This window comes from Scyliorhinus canicula, chromosome 3 (assembly GCF_902713615.1).
Source record: "Scyliorhinus canicula chromosome 3, sScyCan1.1, whole genome shotgun sequence".
In the NCBI taxonomy this organism is placed as follows: Eukaryota; Metazoa; Chordata; class Chondrichthyes; order Carcharhiniformes; family Scyliorhinidae; genus Scyliorhinus; species Scyliorhinus canicula.
The window spans coordinates 175948537-175976392 of record NC_052148.1 but is presented as its reverse complement, the minus strand read 5'-3'; the positions used below and the strand labels follow the sequence as shown (position 1 = coordinate 175976392).

The window sequence follows — 27856 nt, the reverse complement described above, 5'->3', positions numbered from 1 at the left end:
AGCTGAATTTCACCCTCTTTAGAAATAAAAAGTGATTTACTTTATTGGCTTATGCCTAGAATTAAGGGCTACAATATTGGTTAAACAAGTGATTCTGTACTTTTAGTTGCTTATTGAAAATACTTTTTTGTAATGTTCAAGCAAGTCCAATGTAATTTTGGGAAAATTATTTGTATGAATTGATCATCGAGTCCAAATACACCTCCATATCGCCCACTGGCGTTCTGCACAATTTGAAAATGTTGCCCAGAACACTTATCAATTTAGATTCACTCTCAGAAAATCTCTTGAATGCGGCAAAATACAGAATCTGGATTCGTCTCTGCGATCATGGTCGTTGAAATGTTCCCTTTGTACTTGCATATTGCATGCCCAAGATTGTCTATTGAGCACATATTAATGGATTGAAAAATGTCACGTTATGTAAACTGACAGCATTCTATATTTAGGGCCAAATGGAGCTTTCTTTCTGCACTTAATCCTACAAACAGAATTGGATGTAATGCAGTTTTCGGGCACATGTAAAGTAAAATGAACTGTAGATTGTTTTATATGGTCAGGCTATCACAGTATAGAATTATGTTTTATTTTCTGTGCTTTGAAGTGTTGGCCACACATATAGTTCAAATTTCTATACAACCAATAATCAGCCCAATACAAAAATTAAAGTCAACAGTTGAGAGTTTAAATTTAAAAGATATTATCCACCCTCGTTCAATTTCACTAGACCTATATAGTTCATGTTGAGCTAAACACCTGCAAATGCATTTATATCTGCAAATAAAGTCACAATCAAAATCTCTACGCACAATATAATCTCATTCATTTTTATTATCTCACCTTTTATCTTGTTATCAAAGGAAACTGGAACTAAGCATTCACCTAAACAAAGAAAGTCACACAGCAAGTCCTTGCATAATAATAACTTTATACCAATTAAATGGTTTTTTTAAAAAATGCACACCAGATTAACCTTTGTAAAATTTGGGTAAATAAGTGCTTGGTAATTTGTAGATATATGACAAATAATTAAAAACTACCAATGTGTGAAATTTTACTTCTATATATTTTCAATTGTTTCTCAGCGTTAAACGCTTTTCTGTGTGTGACCTTTACAGCCATACAGTCCAGTGAGTTTTCTATGATTGGATATTATCCTGCTGAAAATATTAGAGATGATTCTTTTGAATTCATTGTTGCAAATAAAGAAATTATCAGTCAAGGTTTTTGAAGAGATCGTTGGCATTCAATAAACCAGCTTGTGTAGTTTCATACAAAGAATGAATAATAAATCTATTTTACTTAGTTTTAACCGTGTCCTTATTTGACATTATGAGCTGCCATTTTACATGTAAATGTATATAAGGAGCTTTGAATAGTATTTTAGACATTTTTGAATGTGCCTTATACTGACCTGTTACAGAAGGTTTATAAGAATGCATTTACATTGGCTGTATTGACTTTCCAGTAGTCCAAACTCAAGAGTTTGCACCATGCACTACAGTGTACTCCAGCAATTCTGCAGGCACAAAGGGCTTTATTGGAGACAGCTTTGTTTTAATTCTCCTTAGGCACAAGTCAAGAAAATTAACACCTATATCTGTTAAGTAAATTATCAAGTCAAATTTCTTATAATAACATAAATCGGTGCAACATTAAACTAATCTAGTTTGTTCTAAATTGGTGTAATCTCAAGTGTGCACAAAGCTTTGGCTAGATGGAGAAGGTCCTTAAGTAAAAGGGGGGACTTTGGAAAACAGTGTGATGCTTCAATTAAAAACACAGATACAGAACCCAATTCTATAGATTCTGAAGCTCCCCCATTTTGTGTAAATCATCTCATAAAAATCAAGCATTCAAAATTTCTAGAAAATTTTATTTTACTACATACTGATAGGTAGTACTTACAATTTTGCCATTACCTTAAATAATAATGAGCAAAAGATTAAGCAAGTGGTTATACACAGAGCTTCTTTTGGCAACATCATAAATTTTGCATGTAAACCAAGGGAAATATTCATGTCCCATGTGATTTTGATGAACAGCTCAAAAGCATAATTAGACCAGGACTTTTCACAATCGCTCTTCCCATCTCGCGCACTTGCTTGCCCACCAAATGTGAAATGTGCGCCTGTTCTCTCAAATGTGATGGTTGTTGAACTTATTTTTAGTGTCATTTGATAAGCTTCCCTGCTCGCAGAGAGACATCCCACTGACCCAGCCACTGGTCATTGTCTATACCAGTTCACATCAAAGCAGGCGCGCTTTGTCAGGTTTCGACTCGAATATCCATTTTGCATTTCATGTACAGTATCGAAAGTGACTGCATCATTCGAGCTTTTTCTCAGCTGCTGCTTTCTTCTCCCCCACAGTGTTTCTGCTCATACTGACATCATTTGGGATCGTCGTCTTGACAAGGCGGTTGGAAAAAAAAAATCATTAAATATATTTTTCCTCAATGTTTGGAAAAGGGGCTGCAGTAGGATAATATAACTTCATTGTTTGGTTACAATCATGGGTACCTTTTTTTCTCTTTCGAAGTAACGAGTGCAAAGTATATTTTAAAAATTCAAGCAAAGCTTAAATAGTAATAGGTCATTCAATGTCAAAAAGCATAAAAAAGATGAGCAAAATCTTCACAGGCTGCTGCTTGCTGTTGCCTTTAATTATATTAATTAAACTTTGAAATTCTCATGCAAAGAGAGTTGCTGGCTTGTGACATAGTAAAGCCCTTGGAGATTTGAAGAATGGGGGGATACCAGCCTATACAACCTTGGGTTGTAATAGTGCTGCTCTATTTTATCTTATTTATTTGTTAAATAGAAGTACGCAGATCAATGAATATGCTTTAATGGGATGACACGTTACGAGCTACTGAACACAGGATGATAGCAATGGCAAAGCACCAGAACCAGCTACTATATCAGGCCTCAGAGCACCAATGTCTCAATTTCTGCAAAAGATCTTTGGTTATAGGCAGTACTGCTATAAGATAACGCTCTATTAATTTCCTTTCCCGGTGCATAATGAAAGAAAGGTGTCTTCAAAAACTAAAGGGCAAAGTCTCGCTGATTCCCATACCTTGGGGCATCCTGTCTACATTTTGTCATGCGTGTGCACTTTTCAGTGAAAAATGACAAGATTTTCAGTCAGACGACTCCCGCAAGGCATTGTAAAGTGGTGAAGTTGGAAAGATTTTGTGATGTGACATCGCCGAAAGGCAATGAACTTATGCACCGGGTAGGCCTGGTGGGATTGCTGCTCCGCCTGTGGCTAACAGAGTCGATTTTAACAATACACTCTTGTCTGTAAAATGTGATTACCCAAAACAGCATATAACAGTCAGACTACATTCAGACTGGGAAAAAAAAAGTTCAAAGTGACTTCAAGTGCCTGGAATCGATGGATTTCATTTCGGGAGGGGTGGGTGGGGGAATGGTTCATTTTCACTTGGTGCCATTGCTGTTGTGCCATTACTCTGGGCCGGTGATTAGGAGAGAAGTAGCTCATCGGTCAAGTTATCGCTGTACAGTTCTTGGTAGATTGAACGGTAATTTGCATTGCTCTTGCTGCAGTTTTGTGGCGAGATAGCAAAATGCACCATGACGATGGCATTATTTCCCCCAACGTTTTTCTAATAGAAGATTATCGATGTCTGTTGGAAGTAGAGAACCCTTCGTCATTCTAGGTAGTACAGAAAATAAAGCAGCTCCAGCTTCATAATTTCTACTGTGCCCGGACTCGGCTAAAGTTTATGCAGCGGCCCTGTAAAGCAAAGGAAAAATAATGGCAATTATCTGAAGAAACAATTTGATGTGAAGATATAATTTAACTGCTATTAACAGACAATGGAAATGAGAATAGTCATCAACCTTTGAGTGTGCTAATTACCTTCATTTTTCCTCACATTATTTTGTTCTTTATCTAATAAATAATTCAGCCACAGCAAGCAAATGTCCTTTACAATGTTTCACAGTATGGATTGAACTCCCATTAGCTAATGTTACTTGTTAGTGGGTTTGATTTCATTGCCATTACTTAACATTACTTAACATGGAGCTTCCTGAAGTTAAAACGAATGATACCATCATGTTCTGAGTTGTACCTGTCACTTTTGCTGAATGCTACAGTTGACATTCCATTATGTGTCTCCATGCAATGAAAGTAAAAATCGCAGGAAAGTAACAGATACACAATAGTATCGAAGGTGACTTTTCAAAGGCCAAGTAAGCACATCACTGACCATTCACCTCAGTGACCTGGCTTCAGATCCAGCCTGGGCTGAGCTCAAAGTCTCACCTGATGGTTGAAAGCACCCCTAACGCAACATTGAGACCGTGGTGTGCATCAACCACATTTAGAGCATCAATTAGAAATAGAGGAAACGTGAGCACGAAAAGTGAAGATACTATAGTGAACCAGGAGGAGGTGGGTGCTCTTTTCAATGTCTGTATATTTTGGAATGAGTAGAAGGAAATTGCCTCTGAATCTGAACCATGGTACAATCAAGTGGAAGGATTTAATACCAACACTAGATCCAAATAGAAAATGTCTGTGCATCTTTAAATACAAAGTGCATTATTTAACAAAGCAGTTTTTGATTTTGTTCAGAGGTTTTTGGGCCAGAACATGGGCTCCTCTGCTTCTTGTGTGGGTGAGTCACCAGTTATGTCTTGCTTGTGCTCACTGGAATCAAGGTGGACATAACTCAATTTTCGTCTCCCCACCTGGTTTTACTGACAGCAGTATTGGGCCGAGCAGCTCTGTGGCTGCTCCCCAAGCTGCTTCTTTGCTCCCCATGCTGCTTGCAACTTCTGTGAACAGCAGAGCTCCTGGCAGCATTGTGTGCTGATCCTGCGGCATGGTGGTTAGCACTGCTGCCACACGGCAACAGGAACTGGAGTTCGATTCTGCCTGGTCTGTGTGGAGTTTGCAGGTTCTCCCAGTGTCTGGGTGGGTTTCCTCTGGGTGCTCCGGTTTCCTCCCACAGTTCAAAGGTGTGCAGGTTAGGTGGATTGGCCATGCTCAATTGCCCCTTAGTATCCAGGGATATGCAGGAGGTAGGGCGGAGTGGGCGAGGGGGTGGACCTAGGTAGGGTGCTCTTTCGGAGGGTAAGTGCAGACTCATGGGCTGAATGGCCTCCTTCTGCACTGTAGGAATTATACGTAGAGGTGCAATGATGTGGCCCAGCAAGCCTGTCCTTCTTAAAAGCTAACTGGATCTTAAAGGGAAGTGCAGAAATGATTGTAAAGTGAACCCCAGGGTAGTTAGAGGGTTCCAGAGTGATGGATGTGGCATTAGTGGCAGGGGTAAGCAGAAGGAGTGAGGTCATGTTTTTGCACTGGGGGTGGCTAGGAGATCCTCAAGGACCACCCTCAGAAACAAGTGGGAGCAGAGGGCCAGGGATGGAAATTCCCAGCATTTGGACCTGAAGACCTGGCCACAGTGCCAAAATAAGTCCAATGGTCCCATGAAGTGGTCAAAGTGAATGCATCATCACCTGATGTGTCCTTCCCACTATACCCTCGAATTGTGCAGTGCACCACACCATTATCACTCACCCAGCAACACTCTCAGGACTCAGGCTTAGCATCACGATACTCCACTTCATCCTTACATAACTACCAATTCTCCCAGCCTCACACCTATCTCTCATTGCCTCCACATACCGGCAGCTATTCAACTGAGGTGGACACATTACCGAGCCAAAGTTTAGCAGAATGGCTGCAATTCTGCCTCTCTCTTGCAGGACATGATGAAACACATTAGAAAGGAGCAGAGCAGAAACAGCAAGGGAACAGTGACATCTGCATTGCCTGAACCCTGCATACTTAACATGTGTGTCGGCATCTCAGGGCATGCAATGGGGGCTGTGGCATCAGCTGCTGCTTGGAGCAGAGTTGTTTCTGCCTTCTGCCCCTTCTCAACCCCCAGCTCACCCTCATCCTGGTATTTGATAATAATCTTTATTATTGTCACACTGCAATGAAGTTACCATGAAAAGCCGCTAGTTACCACATTCCAACGTCTGTTCGGGTACACTGAGGGAGAATTCAGAATGTCTAATTCTCCGAACAAGCACGTCTTTTGGGAATTGTGCGAGGAAGTCGGAGCACCAGAGGAAACCCACACAGACACAGGAAGAACGTGCAGACTCCACACAGACATGACTCAAACCGGGAATTTAACCTGGGTTCCTGCCGTTGTGAAGCAATAGTGCTGACCACTATGCTACTGTGCCGCCCCATTGTCATGATAAGCATGCTGCTAAGCTGTGACCATGGACCTCTTATTTCACACCCCACCCACCAACCTTCCTCTTCTGAATTCTTTATGTCAGACACCTCAAGACCTTTGCCTCTCCAGCCACATGGGCCCCAAGAGGAAAAAGAGCAAAGAGGGAGCACTGATAAAGAGACTCTGCCATCTGATCCGGTACTCTCAGCCACCAGCTTAGACATTGTAACTGCACGCATCCTGGAGGTTAGCATTGAATTGAGACCAGCATGTGGGGAATGATATGCCATGAAGGCCTGCCGCCAGGCCACTGTACAAAGATGGTTTGTGTGTCAACTCAGCGGAGGGCGAGGTGGCTGAATGAGTACTACTATTTAAATATATTAAATACATTTAAATGGACAGGTATTGCAGAATTCAGAGGTACAGAGGGATCTGAGTGTCCTGGTACATGCATCACAAAAAGTTCATAGGCAGGTACAGCGAGTGAATAGGAATGCAAATGGAATGTTAGCATGTATTGTAAGAGAAATGAATTTAAAATTAGGAAATTATTACTGTAGCTGCATGGGGTCTTGATGAGACCACATCTGGATAACCGAGTACAGTTTTGGGGCGTAATTCAATGGAAAAACAAAAGTCCCTTTTTCCGCACATTTAATGGTGTGTTTCTTGGCACAGACCCCATTATTAAAGGTCCTCTGGGTTTTTTGGTTTGCGACGAGGAACACCCTGCCGTGGTGCACTTACCTCCATTTCCTGACGAGCTGAGCTGGTCAGTACAGAAGAGATCAGGGTGCCATTTTTAAATGGCGCCATGATTTCTCGACCCCGCCACCGCTGCCTTCCGACCTCCCCGCCCCCCCCCCCCCCCCCCCCAATGCCCTAACTTACTGATTAGGGGGTACTTGCCTCCCCCCAACTCACAAGGTCAGGGCACCCCTGGGCCCAAACCCCGGCATGGGCACCTGGTACCTGGGCACCTTGGCAGTCCAGCTTGACAGTGCCACCATGGCACTGCCCAGGTTCCATTCTGGCAGTGGTGCCCAGATGGCATCGGGAGGGCCAGGATACCACCCTGCCTAGAGCTCGACCACCTGGGGGCCTCCAATCTCATGGGAGACTCCCCCCAAAGTGTAATCGTTAAGCCTGGTCCACGTTTATCACATCCATTGAGGGCGGGATCCAGACTGTGGCATCTCGCGAGATCTCATTAGATCACACGATTTAGTGAGATCTACCGGCCTTATCAAGTCACTGAGTCAGGCCCGGTGAGGCTCTTCGATTATGGCCATGGTTTCCTTATTTGAAAAGAATATATACCTTGAGTGAAATGGGTTGTATGCACTTTCGAAGGTTCAGTGCAGATTCAATGAGCCGAATGGCCTCCTTCCGCACTGTAGGGATTCTATGATTCTATGAACTGCATCAGAAGAGTATCAGAGAAGTTCATTCAGCTGATTCCTGGGATGAAGGGCTTTATCTTATGAAGAACGGTTGAACAGGTTGGGCCTTTACCAATTAGTGATTAAATGAATGAGATGCAATCTTATATTACAAATATAAAAGCAAAATACTGCGGATGCTGGAAATCTAAAATAAAAACAGAAAATGCTGGAAAAACTCAGCAGGTCTGGCAACATCTGTGGAGAGAGAAACAGAGTTAACATTTCCAGTCCGTATGACTCTTCTCTACGTTGCATATGCTTGGCTGTTGCGACAAGTACAGTAGTTGATAAATAATTTTTCTATTTTTCATAATCAAACATGTGCACAAACAATGGACGGCACAGTGGTTAACAATGCTGCCTGACAGTTCCAGGGCCCTGGCCTCGGGTGACTGTGTGGAATTTGCACGTTCTCCCCATGTCTGCATGGGTTTCCTCCAGCTGCTCCAGTTTCATCCCACAGTCCAAAAATGTGTAGATTAGGTGGATTGGCCATGATCAATGCGCGGGATTGCAGGGATAGTTAGAGTGCTCTTTTGGAGGTTCAGTACAGACACGATGGGCCGAATGCCCATCGTGCACTGTAGGGATCTATGAATTCTGCGGAATTTGCTAATTACTGCTGTAGAAATTATTACCCTATAACTTCCTGCTTTACTGTCTTAACCTTTATTTGAAAATAATAATCAATTACATGCATGTAATGCACTCAGCTCGGAGGAAAATTGAGATTCGCACCCGGCGGCAAAACGGTTTTTCCATAATAAAGTGAAAGTGATCCTATCTGTACCCTTTGACCCTCTGTAAATATGCCAAGTTAAAAGGACTGCCTCTTTATTCTCAAGTGTTTCCTAGAAAAAAACAGATATAGGGGCTGCCTTCACTTTCTAGGGTGGGATCACTTTTTGCCAAATCTGTATATGAAAGCAAGACAGCTAGTCTCACTTTAGTATGCAGCTTCCTGAGGTACACAAGTCGCTGGGATCTACCCTTGGCTTGGAGACCTTGGGCAAACACCATTCAATGCTGGTCTCTACAAGCGGGGACCAGACAAATGGCACTCATGGGGATTTTTCAGGGGATCAGAGGCCTCCAGGTGCATACAATTTGGTCAGGGTGGAACCGTGGCACTGCTGGTGCTACCCTGCACTGCCAGCCTGGCACCCTGGCAGTACCAACGGGATGCCAGACTGGCACTGTCAAGGTGCTCAGGTCGCACTGCCAGCTGGAAATGGCACTGCCAGGTTACCAAACTGACACTTTTTGCATGGTGATCCAGCCCGGCAGTACCACTTTGGTGCCATCCTGGCACTGCCAAGGTGCCCATGTGGCACTGACAGCTGGGAGGGGCACTGCTAGGGTACAAAGTGGCACTTCCAAGCAGGCTTTTTTGCCTGGTGCTGATCGGGCCAGGTGTGGGTCTTGTGGGCGATGCGGGACCCTACCATAGTGCATGGGGCTTGGGGGGGGGGGGATGTTGGGATAGTTTTGGTGGCTCCAGAGATCAGGACGCCATTTCTCACTACACTGAGGAGTTCTGGTGAGCGGAGCTCCTCAGTGCACAAAATTAGGTTATGGTGCGGCCACGGCCACGCGTTCCCTGTTGTGGCCCCCTAACTAACCTGGCTGCCATTTTATAGTGTTGTGTTTCTCAGCTCTGCGAGCACAAGGAAACACAAGCTAAATGCGCCCATTGTGGGATTGTTTCCAGTTAGTTAAATCCCGCCCTAAGTAGGGTTAGATAGCAGTGAGGTACTCACTGAGAGAACCGGGAAGGAACACCCAGCAAACCCAAGTGAAATTACACTTAGAAACGTTTCTGTTAAATCGCTCCTAACTTTTTTACCTGAGTAATGTTTATTGCTTACACTGCAATTCTTCACTGAGAATCATAGAATTTACAGTGCAGAAAGAAGCCATTCAGCCCATCGTGTCTGCACCGACCCTCGGAAAGGACACCCCCTAATTAAGCCCACACCTCCACTCTATCCCCATAACCCAGTAACCCCACCTAACCTTTTCTTGGACACTAAGGGCAATTTAGCATGTCCAATCCACCTAACCTGCACATCTTTGGACAGTGGGAAGAAACCGGAGCATCCTGAGGAAACGCACGCAGCAGCAGTGACCCAATCTGGGAATCGAACCTGGAATCCTGGAGCTGTGAAACAACTGTGCTAACCACTGTGCTACCGTGCCGCCCGTGGACACACACTAGTGGCACAAGTACTGGATAGTCACTTAGGCACAGTGACGTGATCTCTTATGAATGTTCCTAAAGCTGTTATGATTTTATGGTCAAGGACTCCACAATATCCAGCCACAAATAAGGGTGTTGTAGCATTATAGCTATTTCTGATAATGGAATGGCAAACCTGCCTTTGGTTATACTTATTACATCAAGTTAAGAATTTGGTTATTTAAGCTACTCAACTGTTGTAAGAAGACAAATGGCTGACAGTATTATTCATGCTTGTCACTGGAAGCTCAGACATTGGGAGGGAGAAGTAGAAATTCAATGAGGCTCCAAAGATTTCACGGCCTCCTGCACCTCTGAAAAGGGAGGTTCTGTTGCAAAATGTTGAGTGACATCGCTGCTGAGGGCTGAAAAATAACTGTGGCTGGAGTCCCCCGTTTCTGCGGCAGTACGCTTGAGGTCTTGTTGAAGGACCGGATCAGAAAGAAAGCATTGTTGTTCCCCGCAGATGGTGTGCTGCCTGACAGCCCAATGGTGGGAAAAGGTAGCAGAGCACATAAATGCCAAGAAGCTCACATTACATGCCTGGCAACAGTATAAAAAGAAATTCAAGACCTGACCAGAGATGCGAAGGTAAGACTCCAATTGAGAATTTTATTCCAAGTAGCCAGGCTCTGACCTGATGGTCTTCATGAGAGTAGGAATTGAGATTGGCACAGGGTGAAGGCATTATCGCTGCTAATATACTGGGCACTGGTCTGCCTATAATAGGACGCTGACTGTATCTTCAGGAAGTAGAAGCCCTTTGGTGCACGTATACTTCAGTGCCTTGTGTTGGGCTATCTGTAAGAAACTGAAGATCCCCTACTAATGAGGGAAGACTGCGATCCTGACCAAGCCCTGAGCCTTATCTATACATTTTACAGCCTCCATAAGAAAGGAGATGAAGTTAAGGGCACTGGTGAACAGTGCATCTGGTTCCTGCCTCATGCAGGCATGCACAGTCGATTGCCCTGTTCTGCATCCACCTCCTCCTTCCAACTAAAAACCGACAGCCAAGATTTCACTGTCAACACAGCCTGACACTCAATGGAAAATGTGATACCAGGTACAGTAGCCAGCAGGAGCAGTACACCAGCAGTCAAAATGAACAAAACAGTGATTCACCGGCGAATCCCTGCATGCAATGTTAGAAATAACACCCTGTCAACCGTTCCTGTCATGATTTGCTGATCTTTTCTAGAGCTGGCAACTATCATGCTTATGATGTTCAGAATGGTATTTGAGATGAAAGAAGAATAGATCATTCATTTACATATATTAAATAGGTGCCCGGTGATCCCAGTCAGGTGTGCTGAATGCCCCACAAAAGGCTTGAAGATCTTGCGAGTCCTTCTGACACACATGGAGACCACAATCCAATTTTCAAGGTCCTAATGTCCATATATCCACCATTAAAGAGGTGGGTGCCTATCAAAAATTGCATTCTTGCTTCCTTCTCCAGTGCCCTAGCATGCTCTTCAGTTGAAAAAAGGAATCATTAAAGACCCACAAACCCCTTTTTAGGACAACTGGGACTAAACAATTAATCCAGGCTCACGTCATCCACATCCCAGGAATAAATTAAATAAACAATTTTTTGACAATGTTTGCAGGCAACTATAAATCAATCAAGAATGGATAACGAAACCTCAAGCCTGCCCACTGTTCTGCAATGGCACAGATTGGTGAAGAAATGTCATGGCTGAACAGCCACTTCTACTGTTTCAACTAAGAAGCCAGTTAACAGAGACCATGTGCACAATCATCATTGAAATGTTTATGACACAATGGGAAAACTGGAAAGAAGAACACATTGACCCTGAAGCTCCTCAGAAAGGCTTGGAAAAGGCAGAAAGGGTTGTGGGCAGAGCAAGATTCTGGCCACTCACCTGCGGAATCCTCTGACCTCTTCAGAAATCCTGGAGCCAAGCTGCTTTAAATCAGACGGGCAGGCCCACGTGCTGTGTTTGGTGCAATTGGGAGTTTCAAATTTCAAACAAATTGTATTACGATACAGCTATTCATTTGTGCATGAGTATTATGTCAGTCCACGCTGAAATAATGGAAACTTCCAACAACAGATTAAAGATCATTGATCATAGAATTTACAGTGCAGAATGAGGCCATTCGGCCCATCGAGTCTGCACCGGCTCTTGGAAAGAGCACCCTACTCAAGCCCACACCTCCATCCTGTGCCCATAATCCAGTAACCCCACCCAACACTAAGAGCAATTTTGGACACTAAGGGCAATTTAGCATGGCCAATCCACCTAGCCTGCACATCTTTGGACTGTGGGAGGAAATCGGAGCACCCTGTGGAAACCCACGAGCACACAGGGAGAACGTGCAGACTCCACACAGACAGTGATGCAAGCCGGGAATCGAACTTGGGACGCTGGAGCTGTGAAGCAATTGTGCTAACTACTAAGCTACCATGCTGCCCAAAGGCTGTCAGTGCTCTGGAAAACTAACCTCTCAGTCCTGGCAAACTCGGGGCTAATGTGCACAAAATGAAGAATCTGTTGGCCAAATACCAAACAAAACTACAGGCAACATATAGGACCAAATGCAACAAGGTCTTGTAACACGTGTGGTCTTACCCGGCAGGACCTCAACGTGCACGTGTCCGGAGGCGGCCTGGTGTGGGGGGGGGGGGGGGGGGGCTTTGTGCATGCGCGCATAGGTGCTGGTCCCACTGCGCATGCGCAGACCCACGGCGCCCATCTGACACTGGCGTAGGCAGCTGGAGCGGCGTGGCCCCCTGTAGGGGTCAGATTCGCTGCTCCTGAGGGCATGTTGGCGCCATCGTGAAACGCGACAGCGTTTTTACGACAGAGTCAACACTTGGCCGCAGGATCGGAGAATCCCCGCCCAGTAAATCACCAGATGGCCTGCAACTGTTCAAGAGGACAGCTCACCACCATCTTTTCAAGGCCAATTAGGGATGGGCAACAAATGCTAACCTTGCCAGCGATGCCTACATTCCACGATAAAAATTTTAAAAGTAGATTAAAATCGATCTTCAGGTCTTCATTGTACAGGTCACATAACTGAATCACAGCCTCCTTACTGAGATTCAGGCTCCACTCTTTCATCCGTACTTGACTCTATTATAGTGACCCATGGGTAGATGTGACGCTGCTGTGGTTCATAATCTTCTTTATTCACTTTATACTCAACTTTTGCTACAATTAGCAAAAGAAGGAAAATAAATCCCCTGTTGCTTTCACAGATCCTGTTTCATGTCTTTGATCACAATTATGCCCATATGCTTGGTTGGAAATCTCCTATAGTATTAATTGCTTTGTTTATAATCCACAATTGTTTGCTTTTGTTATTCAAACACCAGATTTGGAGTTAAACACTCATCTTTTGACAGGCATCATCTGCAGCATGAACTCATTAATAACACTGAGCCAATTCAACTGGACTTTTCCTTCCACCAACATATTCCTGGTATTGTAAGACGCTCAGAGCGGCACTAAACAGGTACGATTAACGGTTTATAAAAACAGAAAATGTGGGAAATATTCCGAAGGTCAGGCAACATCTGTGGAGAGGGAAACAGAATTTATGTTTCGGGTCAATGACTTCTCTTTAGTTTAATGTACTGGTACTTTTTCCCAGCATCTCACAACTTTACACTTGTCTCTTTTTTTAAGACTAACATTTATAAACTGTGAATGGCCAGTCTAATACTTCTGAACAGATGCATCCACATAATCTACATGGGTAAAATCTCCTTTATTTATTTAATACTCACTCCAACCTGGTTTCCTATGATTAACAAAGGAAGGAAAATCTATCGCCATGTTGTTCACAAAACAATACAACTTTTCCCTGAACAAGTGAAATCTAATTCAGGTCATATCATTTATTGATTCAGATTAAACTTTAGAGTGCCAATATATGTGACTGTATTCCAGTGACTTGAAATGTTACAGCAGGGGCTAAAGTAAAAAGCAGAACCACAAAGGTAATAAACTCTGGATTGCTATCTCAACCAAGAGCAAATTGGAATAGGGTAAATACCATCAGAGCGTTGAATGCATGGCTCGAAAATCAGCGTGGGAGAATGGGATTGATTCATGGGGCACTTGCAATTAGAGATGGGCAACAGGTGCTGGCCTCACCAGTGACACCTACATTCTATGATTTTTTAAAAAAAGGACTAAAATCGATCCACAGGTCTTCATTATACAGGTGACACACCTCAACCACAGCGTCCTTACTGAGCCTCAGGAAAAAAACAGCTGTACCATTGGGCTGGCCTTCACCTGAACTGCATTGGGGCCAGGTGTGCAGGATTATTAGGGGCATGGGAGGTGTACAGGATTATGAGGGGCATGGACAGGGTGTATCGGGTGCAACTGTTCCCCTTAGCTGAAGGGTCCATTACGAGGGAACACAAGTTTAAAGTGAGGGGCAGGAGGTTTAGCAGGGGGGATTTGAGGAAACACTTTTTCACCCAGAGGGTGGTGACTATCTGGAATGCACTGCCTGGGAAGGTGGTAGAGACAGGTCGCCTCACATCCTTTAAAACGTACCTGGATGAGCACTTGGCAGCTCATAACATTCAACGCTATGGGTTAAGTGCTGGCAAATGGGATTAGATAGGCAGGTCAGGTGTCTTTCATGTGATAGTGTAGAATCAATGGGCTGTAGGGCCTCTTCTGCACTGTGCTATTCTGCAATTCTGTGATTCAGTGTCCTGCTGAGTTTGACTAGGGCTTTTGAGCAGGCTTTAAACTTAATCATTTTGGGGCCGGAGGGTTCATTTGAAGGGAGATCTGGCATGTTAAAGAGAAAGGACAATGTTGGTGTGCAGGGTAAGAATGTGAGTAATGATAACCAGAATGTGACAGGAAGAGACAGATTGTACAAACATAAGAGTGTGCCAGCAAATAATATCAGAGATGGAAAAATGGCATTAAACTGACATCGGAGGAGGAGAGTTCAGGTGAAGGGTAATTTAGAAATCCAAAAACTAAACTTGAGGCAATAGAAAAGTATAACGGCATGCATAAAGACAAGCTGAAGGGTTGGACTGGGAGGGACAGAAAGTTTAACAGGAATAGTGGAGTGGACAGCAAGGAATAGGAGTAAAGAAAAGAAAATTGAAGTCACTTACTTGAATGTGCAGAACATCCACAATAATATGGATAAACTAGTGGCACAAGTAGAGATAAAATATTTACATCTTATCGCCATTACATGTGATCAAAGTAGGGAAATAAATGTTCCAGGGTACACAGCCTTTCAAAAGGTCAGACAGAATGGAAAAGGAGGGGTTGTCCTGATAATAAAGGATGACATAAGAACATTAATGAGAAAGGATCTTGGCTCAGAAAATCAGAATGTAGACTCTTTATAGGTAGAGATAGCAAGAATCAGGTAACCCTGGTGGGAATAATTTATTGGCGCACGTAACAGTACTTATACCATGGCAGAGCATTGAACGAGAAATTATTGGAGCTTGTAACAAAGGCACTGTAATAGTTGTGGAGAACTTTAATCTTCATACAGACTTGGCCAATCAAATTGGCAAAGAGATCTGGAAGGTCTGTATGTAGAAGTGGATTTCATTTGGAACTTCGCTGATAGGGTTAATATAACAGTTCTGAAAAGCTCTGTGAAAGAGATGTCAACAGGTCAAGGGATGAAATAAAGGGAGCGTGTTCTGACCGGCATCTGTGAAAGCAGAGATGTCAGAAGGTTATGGGATGGAAAGAGGGGAGTGTGGCTTTAGTACTATTTAATGTTCTGACCCGCATCTGTGAAAGCAGAGAGGTCAAAAAGTCAAAGAATGGAATGAATGGGAAGCGTTACTTTATTGCAGAGATAGATAGCGTAATTAAGCTCGTTTGACCAGTTGGAACAAATAAACATTGAAATGTAAAAGGAATGGGCTTTGGAATGAGTTAAGCCAGATGGCCATGGGATACAAAAACCTTTGTAACAGACTTGTGCTAATGATTATGTCAAAAATAACCTCCCGACCTCGAAGAATAATTCCATATATGTACATGTTCTGGATCCTTGCCAAATCATAGGTGTATCTAGGAATTTAAGGGGACCACCCCTAAGCTGTAAAATGTATAAAAATACAGTCCTTATTCTGGGATTTTGGCACTTCTCGAAGGTAGTTACCCGACTGCTTAGAGATTTGTCCCGGCCGTAAATAAACGAATATTCGTTACTGACGTGTTCGAGTGTTTTACTTCTGGACTGACGATCAGATACGTGAAAGCGCAATTCACATTTGGTGGCCCGTACGGGGATCTCCAGAGGGAACAAATATGAGATTGCTCTCCTTAATAACCCGAAAGTCCAATTTGCCCACTGCACCACTATCAACCCTGCTGACTTTTTGACGCATCCTCCCACAGACATGCGCGACCCAACTCATGACTGTCTGCAACTGTTGCAAGAAGTCTCCTCGGTTCGAGACGACCTCTCCGATATACCCCTCCCAAGTGCAGATTGTTCCTTTTTCACCGATGGAAGTTCTTCCGTCGGCGAAAGGGGGGATAGACAATCTGGCTATGCAATCATCGATCAAGACGGTGATGGAAAAACAGAGGATTTCTAACCTCCGCTGGTACACCCATCTCACACCAGCAGTTAGTAACACAGTTATTGCAGGCCCTTATGCTCCCAGACAAGATAGCGGTGATAAAATGCGCAGCGCATACAGAAGGCACGGGACTGGTGGAAACGGGCAACAGGAGAGCGGACGAGAAGGCAAAAGAAATTTCTAAATCTGGCAAACTAATGGTGCCCAGAATGATGAGGCAGACTAAAACCCCCCCGGAAAAGTTTCCCTCTGAAAAACCTATGCCAACCATTGCTGACATAATCCAAATGCAGGAGGACGCTCCTGCAACTGCTGTAAATATGTGGAAAAACTTAGGATGTATATATGATATCGAAAATAAGCTGTGGGTCACCCCGGTAGGACAAAGATGTATGACCGATGCATTAGCAGCCTGGGTGACCGAATGTGTACACTTTGCAACTCACTGTGGAGCTCGTGCCACAGGGGACATATTGTTAAAAAGCTGGTGGCACCCACGACTGCAAGAAATGGCCCAACAAATTAGCAGTCGGTGCCTAATCTGTCAACAGCACAACCCCGGTAAGGCCGTCCCCTGTGATCCTGGCACAACCCCCTTACCTGAGGGTCCATTTGAGACCCTACAAATGGATTACATTGAGTTGGAAAGATGTCAATGCTATAAATATGTGTTAGTCATTGTGGACACTTTTAGCAAATGGATCGAGGCCTACCCGACTACGGATAACAAGGCCTCGACAGTAGTTAAGGCGTTAATGCGAGAAATTGTTCCGCGATTTGGAATTCCAGCCCGGCTGAGCTCTGACAATGGTCCCCACTTCATAGGTCAAATCAATAAGGAATTCTGTGCTCTGCTAGGAATAAAGCAACAGTTTCATTGTGCCTACAGACCACAAGCCGCTGGAGTGGTGGAAAGGGCTAATCAGACTCTAAAGACTAAACTCGCTAAACTACAAGCAGACACTGGGGCCACTTGGCTCAAACTCCTGCCTTTAGCACTCTTCCAGCTACGTGCCACCCCCGCAGGAAAAACTCGCCTAAGCCCAGCGGAAATACTATATGGCAGACCCTTTCGAACGCCTTGGGACAGCAGTGTTCCACGGAATGTTCAATTCCATTACATGACTACCGAGATGGCTAATTATATATTAACACTAACTAGAATTTTGAAAGGATTACACTCCCGAGTTCGTGCCACCCAGGAAGAAGTCCCCTCCATTACTCATGACGTCTCCATCAACCCTGGGGATTATGTCCTAATTCGAAATTGGACACGTAAAGGTTTGGAACCTCGATGGGAGGGTCCCCTACAGGTTCTACTCACTACCCCCACTGCAGTAAAAGTGGAGGGCCGGAACGCATGGGTACATATGCACCATTGTAAGTTAATTAAGTATCCATGATGTTCTAAACTTTTCCTTTAAGTCCTAGGAACACGAGTACCAGGATGAGGCCCCTCTTCGCCGTCACAATACTCGTCACCCTGCTCTCTCTCACTGCATCCGAAAGAAGGAGATGCCTGTACGGAAGCCGACACCCACCCATGTGCCGGGAAGGAACCCCACGATGTGGAACAACGACAGATCTCCGATGGATCACCACCGCTATCAGAAACTGCCCGACCACCGTTCCTCCCGACGACCAGAAGCGCCAATTCCTGATTACGTACATGGTTCTAATGTACAATCGCCGCACATGCAGGTGGAACCACCGGTGCATTGATAAGGACAGGGTACAAATTTTACCATCAAGGACTACTCACCCCTACTCGCCTTCCAGAAGGAAGCGGGCAACGCACCATGTAACGGCAAATTCATTTCTGTTTATGTCCTATGTCTATGCTAAGAAAGTGGGTGTCTCCTCTTGCTGGGTATGTACACAGGTCCCGACCCATGCCCATGGAGGCGTTCCCTTGATATCTGTTCCTTTCTCGATCGAACAGACGGCTGAATGGGTTATATTCCAGACAGTTCAGAGAATATCACGCGTCTGGTAACCCATTTCAGAGATGGAGTACAGCGCTTGCGACTCGCCGGTCAGGCTGACTGGTGGAGCTGGAAGTGGTCCAATTCTTGGGCCACTTACCTGTTCCATGGGCTCATTATCTTCGTTACCATCTGTTTGTTGCTCTGTATCATAGCTACTGGTGTGAAATGCCTATGCAACCGTTTGGGTGCCACTGCATTACCACAGATGCTTCAGAGATCCGCCCTAGACGAAAACGAAAAACTGGTTCCACCTACCCCTGACCTATATGAGGAAGTGGCATCCTGCCGGAGCCTAGTAGAGGAGGAGTACCTCCGCCTCGCTCTCATTTCCATCTAAAGTATCCTGAGTGTTATGTGATCATGGAATGATCAAAGGGGGGAATGTAGAAGTGGATTTCATTTGGAACTTCGCTGATAGGGTTAATATAACAGTTCTGAAAAGCTCTGTGAAAGAGATGTCAACAGGTCAAGGGATGAAATAAAGGGAGCGTGTTCTGACCGGCATCTGTGAAAGCAGAGATGTCAGAAGGTTATGGGATGGAAAGAGGGGAGTGTGGCTTTAGTACTATTTAATGTTCTGACCCGCATCTGTGAAAGCAGAGAGGTCAAAAAGTCAAAGAATGGAATGAATGGGAAGCGTTACTTTATTGCAGAGATAGATAGCGTAATTAAGCTCGTTTGACCAGTTGGAACAAATAAACATTGAAATGTAAAAGGAATGGGCTTTGGAATGAGTTAAGCCAGATGGCCATGGGATACAAAAACCTTTGTAACAGACTTGTGCTAATGATTATGTCAAAAATAACCTCCCGACCTCGAAGAATAATTCCATATATGTACATGTTCTGGATCCTTGCCAAATCATAGGTGTATCTAGGAATTTAAGGGGACCACCCCTAAGCTGTAAAATGTATAAAAATACAGTCCTTATTCTGGGATTTTGGCACTTCTCGAAGGTAGTTACCCGACTGCTTAGAGATTTGTCCCGGCCGTAAATAAACGAATATTCGTTACTGACGTGTTCGAGTGTTTTACTTCTGGACTGACGATCAGATACGTGAAAGCGCAATTCACATGTATGTAGAATGTTTTTGTGACGGTTTCCCAGACTCACTGAGGCATACAACTCATAATACAATGGATTCCACATTTAAGTTTGAAAATGACATACTCCAAATACAAACTTAAATCTTAACTTAATCTTAAACTTAATCAGAGCCAATTACGAAGGTTTAAGGGGAGGACTGGCTAAGGTCAATTGGTTAAATACATTTAAAGGTATTATGGTATAATAGCATTTTATACCATAATACCTTACACCATATAAATAGCAGGGATTATTTAAGATTTAAAAGGTCACTTATTTAAGACAGAGATTAGGAGAATTATTTTCTCACAGAGGGTAGTGAATCTTTGTAACTCCCTTCGGCAGTGGAGGCAGAGTCTTTGAACATTTTTAAAGCAGGGGTAGATAGATTCTTCATAAACAAAGAAGTCAAAGGTTATCCGGGCAGGCAGGAGGTTCCAATCAGATCAGCCACTACATTACTGTCTGGCGAGCAGGCTCGAGGGGCCTACTCCAGCCCATAATTCACATGTTCATAAGCATTTAAAGAAGCAATTCAAAACGCTCAACAAAAAAGCACATGCCATTGAAAAATTCTGTTGGAAAGATCCATCTGTTGCTTTTTTAAAAAGAGGTTAAGGATTAAAAGAGGCTTACAATATTGCAAAGAATACTAGTAAGTCTGAGGATCGGGAGTGTTTTAGAAACAAACATAGGGCCACCAAAAGGTTGACAGAAAGGGAAAAAATAGAATGTGACAGTAAATTAACCAGAATGCAACAACAGTTTTCTAGTGCTTTTACAAGTGTATGAAAAGGAAGAGAGTAGCGGAATTAAACATTGATGTTTTAGATGTAGCGACTGAACTATTGTGGGCAATGATAAAATGGCAGAGACACTGAACAAATATTTTTCGTCTGTCTTCACAGTAGAAGGCACAACCTGCACACCAGAAACAAAGGGCAACTTAGGGGTTAATAGGAGTGAGTAAATTAAGGTGCTGTCAACCGAGAAAAAGTGCTGAATAAAATCAATGGTCCAAAATCCAATAAATCCCTCGGACCTGATGGCCTACAAACTCGGGTTCTAAAGGAAATAGATATAGAGAGCGGCACTTATCCACCCTCCCGCCGTGTGTTTCTTGGCGGTGAAAGCAGCCCGCCAGCGGGAACTACTGGTCCAGCCTTTGTCAATGAGATTTCATGTTGACAGCACCCCTCGTCGCCAGGAAACCCTGGCGCCAACGGGGGACCGGAATATACGACTGGAATTTAACAGCCAGTAAAATATTTCAAAGTTCCCCAGATTTAGGAATGGCTCCAGCACATGAAATTCTGCTTTTCAAGTACGGAAGGAGAGGAAAAAAAAAAAACAGGAAATTGCAGGCCAGCTAGCCTGACATCGGACATCGGGGAAAATGCTGGAATCTATTCAGGTAGTCATAACAATGTATTTGGAAAAGCATGGTATGAACGAGTCAATGTGGTTTCACAAAAGGGGAAAATCGTGTTTGACAAATTTAGCAGAGATTTTGAGGATGTACCCAGGACTGTAGATAAAGGGAACCAATAGATACTTTGATTTCCAAAATACATTTAATAAGGTGCCACATAAAAGGTTGATGCACAGGGGCTCATGGAGTTGGGGATAATATATTAGCATTGATATTGATAGAGGATTTAGTTATTGGATAGGAAGCAGAGAGTCGGGACAAGTGGAACATTTTCAAGTTGACTGTCTGTGACTGGAGTGTTGCGAGGATCAGTTCTGGGCCTCAGCTATTTACAAAGAAAGAGAACAATAAGTTTTCTGATGATCCAAGGATAGGTGAAATAAAGGGCGGAATTTAACGAAAACATTGCAAAGTTAATTTGTGGCGGGTTTTGCAGGGAGTTTGCCGTCGACTCTTGCCGGCAAGTTCCCCACTGCTATCAAATGCCACTTTGATCCAATGGCCACTCTGCACTGGAAAAAGAGCTCATTGCGGCGCAGCTTGGCCGAAGAAAGCCGGGAGACCCCGCTCCCGGGATCTACCCGGCTCGCAACTCCTTGCGAGACCCAACGCGATCTTGGGGCGGGATCACTTTTTGACAAATCTGCATATTAGAGTGGGACAGCTCGCCTCACTCTAACGTGCAGATTCCTGAGGCTTTGGGATTTGTCCCATTCACCTCAGAGACCTTAGGCAACCGTCATTCAGCACTGGTATCCACACACTCGTGGGGGTCTCCCAAGGGATCAGACACCCTTGGATGCATGCCCTTTGGACAGGGTGGTGCCCTGGCACTGCCGGTACCACCTGATCACCCTGGCAGTGCCACCTGGGTGCCAGCCTGGCACTGCCAAGGTATCCAGGTGGCACTGCCAGGTGGAACGGGCACTGCCAAGGTGTAAGGTTGGCACTGTCAAGGTGGCATTTTCCACGTGTGTGCAATCGGGCCGGGGTGCCTTGCGTGGGTGTTGTGGGGTTGCGGATTATAATCAAAAATCCCATAGCGCGTTCGGGCTGCGGTGAGGTCAGAGATTGTTCCTGGGGCCTCGGAAATCGGGACGCCATTGACAAATGGCATCCTGATCTCTTGCTACACTGAGGAGTTTTGGCTAACGGAGCTCCCCACTGTACAAAGTGGGGTTATGTGCTGCCTTGACCACACATTCCCCATTTGGATCTCTTATACAACGTGAGTCGCGTTGAATAGCCATGTGTTTCTTGGTACTGCGAGTGCCGGGAAATACGCAGCTAATCGCTATCGCTATGGGACTTTGTTCCCTTTTTAGGCGAGAATCGCGCTCCTCGTCACTTTTTTGAGTCCTGGGGAGTTTCGCGCTTGGCCGCTATTTTAAAAGGCTGCCATCATCTCTGTAAGCTTGTGGGTCCCCCACACCCCCCATCCAAAGGAATGTCACCCCCCCCCACATACATGGGCATGCTCCACAGCCCCACCACAAGTGAAGACACCCTGCTATGTGATCCCTGGGTGCCCCCCTCTTCAGGCCCCCCATATTCCCTTACAGGTACCCCCTTAAGCACCCCACCCATCACTCCATCAATCTCCAAGAGGCCCCTAATTGCCTGCCCTGCACCCCTCCCCACCCTTCACACACCCCTTCCATTCTTCTTTCATGCCCCCTTCTTTCACCCCCCTTAAGCCCTGATCCTTGGGAGTGCCATGCTATCACCCTTGCACTGCCTCCCTGCTACTCTCTGTTTGGCAGTGCTAAGCCCAACCAGTGTGTTGCCCATTCATATTGTGGCTGAAGTGTTGGATGGTGTAGACTTGCGAGGTGAACATATACCACCAACATTGAGGAAGGTTCAACTCTATTTTATTAACTAAGTATTAATTAATGGACATGCGAGAACTGCAGGTTTAAATGATGCTAGTTTAAACTAGAGCCTGTCCGAACCAGTTGACTCTCTCAGCACATGGTGAGAGTCTGTGCTAGACTTGATGAGTTCTTGTTCCACTCAGAGGCAGCACCCAGAATGAGCGGGAACCGTGGTGCCCTCTGCCTTTATAGTGTATGTATTCTAACTGGTGATTGGCTGCGGTGTTTGTGCATGTTGATTGGTCCCAGTGTATGTTCATCAATATGTGTCTGCACCATATACTGGTGTATATTATGACAGTGACCCTAAAGTGTTCCATTAGTATCTTGTAGACGGGCTCTTTTATAATTAATTTAAAATCTGCTGCATTTTTTCATATGGTGCAAATAGAAGGCATGTACAACTTCAATGTTTTTCATCGGAACTAGATTATTTAAATTATGGAATGATAAAATCTGCCTTCTGCCGACATTTTATGTTTGTGACTTTCATCCAATGCAAACATCAGGTAGCACGGTAGCATGGTGGTTAGCATAAATGCTTCACAGCTCCAGGGTCCCAGTTTCGATTCCCGGCTGGGTCACTGTCTGTGTGGAGTCTGCACGTCCTCCCCGTGTGTGCGTGGGTTTCCTCCGGGTGCTCCGGTTTCCTCCCACAGTCCAAAGATGTGCGGGTTAGGTGGATTGGCCATGATAAATTGCCCGTAGTGTCCTAATAGTAAGGTTAAGGGGGTGAGTTGTTGGGTTACAGGTATAGGGTGGATATGTGGGTTTGAGTAGGGTGATCATTGCTCGGCACAACATCGAGGGCCGAAGGGCCTGTTCTGTGCTGTACTGTTCTATGTTCTAAGTAAGTTTATGTGGGAAATATGGTAAATAATTATCTTTTTAAAAAATGAACAAAGCCTTGTCGGTGACTGCAACAGAAGTTTTAGGACATCTGCAAGGGAAGACAGGATGTGGCTTTTATTTGAACCAGCGCGATCCCTGCCAGAAGTTTATTAACCTTTTCTTGTCTGCTATTAGATTTGGCAATAAACTGCCTTCAAAATTACTAAGACAATTAATTTCTCTGCTCTAAATGTTTGATATTATAAGGACTCCCATTAATGTGCAAAAGCAAGAAATAAAAGTAAAATGATCGGTTTGCTTGCAGTGCAAATATCCCCCTTTTTTTCTGATGGTGGATAACTGGAAGATGCGCGGTGCAGATGTTTCCTGTTTGATGGACTGCTGTGATGCTTAAGTGCTCCTCCTTGCAAATGTACGACGCGGCCGTGTATCAGCTCTGAGCACGGGCCCTTGCTGTTTCCAACCTATTTTCAGATAGCAGCCAGTAGATTGGCCACGGTTACCTCACAGAAGGTACAGCAGGCACAGATGGCACTAATGCATGAATGCGATCGAGGCAGATTTTCAGCATAGGGAGCCCAGATCCAACAGGTTCCAAATGACTGCAGTGCACTCACTCTTTCCAAGGATTACCAAGGTTAAAAAAAATGATAAACCCCAGATCATGTCTAAGGGAGGAAGAAATAGCTGAAAATGTTATGAATTCATTGCTAAAGTATTTTCCAGCACATAAAGATGGCATTCAGCATTCAAATTAAAATGTACTAAGTTGTTGATTTCATGTGCAGAATCGAGATGTGACCTTGTACTGCAAGAATGCATTTTCCTCCAAACAGAACTCTTTTTTTTAAGTGTTATGCATTGACAGAATCTGATGCCCATCTGCAGTGCTGCATTTACAGCACTCAAACCCTACGTCCGATCTTGCAAAAAGGCTCCTTTTAAATTTGTGTATGGATCCACTGTTTTGCCTTGCAGTATTTTCCTCCCTTTTCCGAAACACACTGATACTATTCCTCACATGACCTTTTCCCCAGATCTATATATATATATGACCTGGACCAATGAATAGAGCATTATCCATCCACATTTCCAAATGAAAGTTCGGAGGATGGAAGCAGGAAGTTACAAAGAGGTAAACAGAATATGTGAGCTGGCAAAACTATTGCAGCTGGAGTTCAATATAGTTAAATATGAGATCATCCACTTTGATTCCAAAAAAGACAAGTCAGAATAATTGCTCAATGGAGAGAGACTAGGAGCAACGCTAGAGCAAAGAGATTTAGGTGTTGGCATGCACAAGTCATTGGAAACTTGTGCACACTTACAAAAAGTTATCAAAAAGGGAATGTAATGCTGATGTTAGTGGAATGAGGAAGGACCTTTTCACGCAAGAGGCAGTGAAAAGCTGGAGCTCACTTCCCCAAAAGAATTGTGGTCACTGGGTCAACTGAAATTTTTATGACCGTTATCAGTATAGTTTTGTGAGGTAAAGGGGAGCTCATCAAAGGCTGGTAGATGGATTTCAGGAACAGATCAGCGGTTATCTAACAGAATAGCATTAAAGGCTCAAAGCGACTGAACTACCTACTCCTGCTCACATGGGATTACAGGAATGTCAGTGGCTTATTGATCTATGGCATGGGAGGGATGTTTGCTGTCCATTTGTCTTTGGTGTGTCATGTTGATTGCAGATGTGCTCGCCCATCTTCATGGGAGATCCATGCAGAATGGATGGATTCTAGAACCATGGTCTAATTTTATCCTGGTACTAAAAACTTGTACTAAAAACAAGTTACAGGATCTGGTCATGATATAATAAAAACAAATGGCTTGACGGTTAGACATGCAGAATCCATTCAGGATGATCTTATACTTTTTAAACAAAATCTTTTGGAGCAGATTTTGTTTGTCATCTTTTTCTGATTCTGTTTAACTGGAATGCAGAGCTAATTTTGTTTTGATTTTTTTTTCTTGTGACTCTGTAGCATGGATAAAGTTCTAAGTTCTGTGGCCACATCAGTTAGAATACTGCACAATTAAATTACTTAGCAGTAGTAAATATCTTGATATCAATAGCTTTTGTATGCATGCTAGAATCAATATTAACCGGCAGTAGACGAGAGATTTGATTCATTTGGAGGCCATTTTGAACTAAAGAAACCTTCAGAGGGTTAATAATGTCATGAATTTTATACTGTCCCATGGATCATTTATAGACGTGAGGAATGATTTTGGAACCACTTTTTGATTTACTTATTATAACACCCAGATTCCAGCAATTTAAACGATCTTTCATTGTGTAAATTGACATATTTTCTTGTAGAGGCAATGTAAATAATACGTTGCCCTCAGAGAACAAAACAAAACAAATTTGCTATTGTGAAAGAGTCAGAAAACCCATCTTAAATTTCTTTTTCTGCAGAATGCTACTGTCTGAGACAACTTGTCAACAATTGTAATGGCAGTCAGACATATTGAAACTCTTATGACACCATCAAAGTTTCATTCAATTTCTTATCACACCCTTAAGGGCTGAAATTTGGCCGATGGAGATTTGGACCCTCGAAGGTCGCCTGCCCCCATCCGCTTGGCAGGCGATTAGTCTCACTAAGAGCCTTGTTAAGGGAAAGTAATGGATTTTGGCTGTGACTTTCCATTCGGTCTGCAGTTTCACCGTGTTATGAAGGGACAGTTCAACTGCCTGGAGTTCAGTGGATGTGGATGACAGATCTCCAGGTCCTCCCTTGTCTGCCTGAGTGGGATGCATCCCAAAACCACCTTGTAGAGGGGCTCCTACCTGCATATCCACTTCCAGTGGAGGCTTCGCTGATTTCTGTATTTTCGATTTAAATTATTTTAATTAGTGACGAGAGGGCACCTTCTTGATGTAGTGTCCTCTCAGCCAGAAAGGCCTATGATTGGCCCTCCAGCTTTGGGAGCCCATCTGTCACTCTGAATTGAAAAGCGAACCTGTTATCATGCTAGTTAGAAAGGCATTCTGGTCAAAATTCCAACCAAAGGCTGATTTCCCTGGGGACAGGTTTCGGACGTGGAAACAATCCAAACTTTTGTTTTTGCCCCAAAAGTGAAAGTTCAGCCCTTTAGTTTTAACACCAACAAAAACCTGTATTTAGATAGTGGCCTGGATTTTCATCCGCAAATCGGGAGAATTCCCGCTCCACGACACACACCTGACTATAAAGATGGCTCCCAGTTGGAGTGGGTGTGGGGGGGGGGGGGGGGGGCAGTATTAAAAGTTGGGATGGGCTACCTTGGAAGTAGTGAGGAGGATGCTGGGTGTGGAGAGGTGCCTTGGGAAAGCCTGCCTTGGGAGCACTGCACTGCATCCAAAAATGTTTTCAAAAGTATAAAACATAAAACATCCCTCCAGCCCTCACTCCACACTCCCCCCCCCCCCAACACACAGTACCCATCACCCATCTGTGCCAATTTAATGCAGCCTCATACCCTGTAACCATCCCCAGGTGCCTCATACCCCCATGCAACCTATGCTGCTGCATACAACCCCCGTGATTACTCATGACCCAATACTCAATGATGCCCCGTATCTAACCCGATGTTCCTTTATAGTCCTATGAAAACATTGTGCCAACGTTTCTGCCCTCTACCCACCACCCTTTGCCATTACACCTTCTATGACAAGTCATCCAGTATTCACCATGGGTGGACATCAGGATCCATGCAGAAATGAAATAAAACAAAATTTTATACAATAAAGTTACAAGTGTCTGTTGCAGATTTCACTGTGTTGAGAAAACATCTAATACATACATTTTTTTGGAATACATTTACATTCCTTCAACTACATAAAGCCTTGTCACAAACATTTCATTTAAGTGCACAATTGCCCATAGCAACAAGTGTTAAAATTCATAGTCCCACTTCCAGGATTTAAGAACCACTTGCAGTTATCAAGCAAATTATTAAATTTGCAGGCACCCTACTGTGACAATGGATGGTTGTGAAATTCATCATGCAATAGTAATCCAGTAATGTACGCCCTTGAGTTTATGTCAACAGACAGAGTAAAATTGAAAGCAATTTTAAAAAAAAAATACTCTAGATGCTATTTTCAAAGATTTAATGGATGGGAC

The 27856-nt window shown here is 44.0% G+C and overlaps 1 protein-coding gene across 1 annotated transcript in view; it reads right to left on the bottom strand.

Annotated features, from left to right (window-relative positions):
• Positions 1-1855: 1855 nt before the first annotated feature.
• The window catches only part of antxr2a (ANTXR cell adhesion molecule 2a), a 281083-nt gene continuing 255082 nt past the window's right edge, over positions 1856-27856 (bottom strand). The window contains exon 17 of the mRNA XM_038791794.1: positions 1856-3765. Within this exon, the coding sequence (XP_038647722.1) occupies positions 3727-3765 (39 nt within the window). The 3' untranslated portion in view covers positions 1856-3726. The remainder of the gene's footprint in view (positions 3766-27856) is intronic.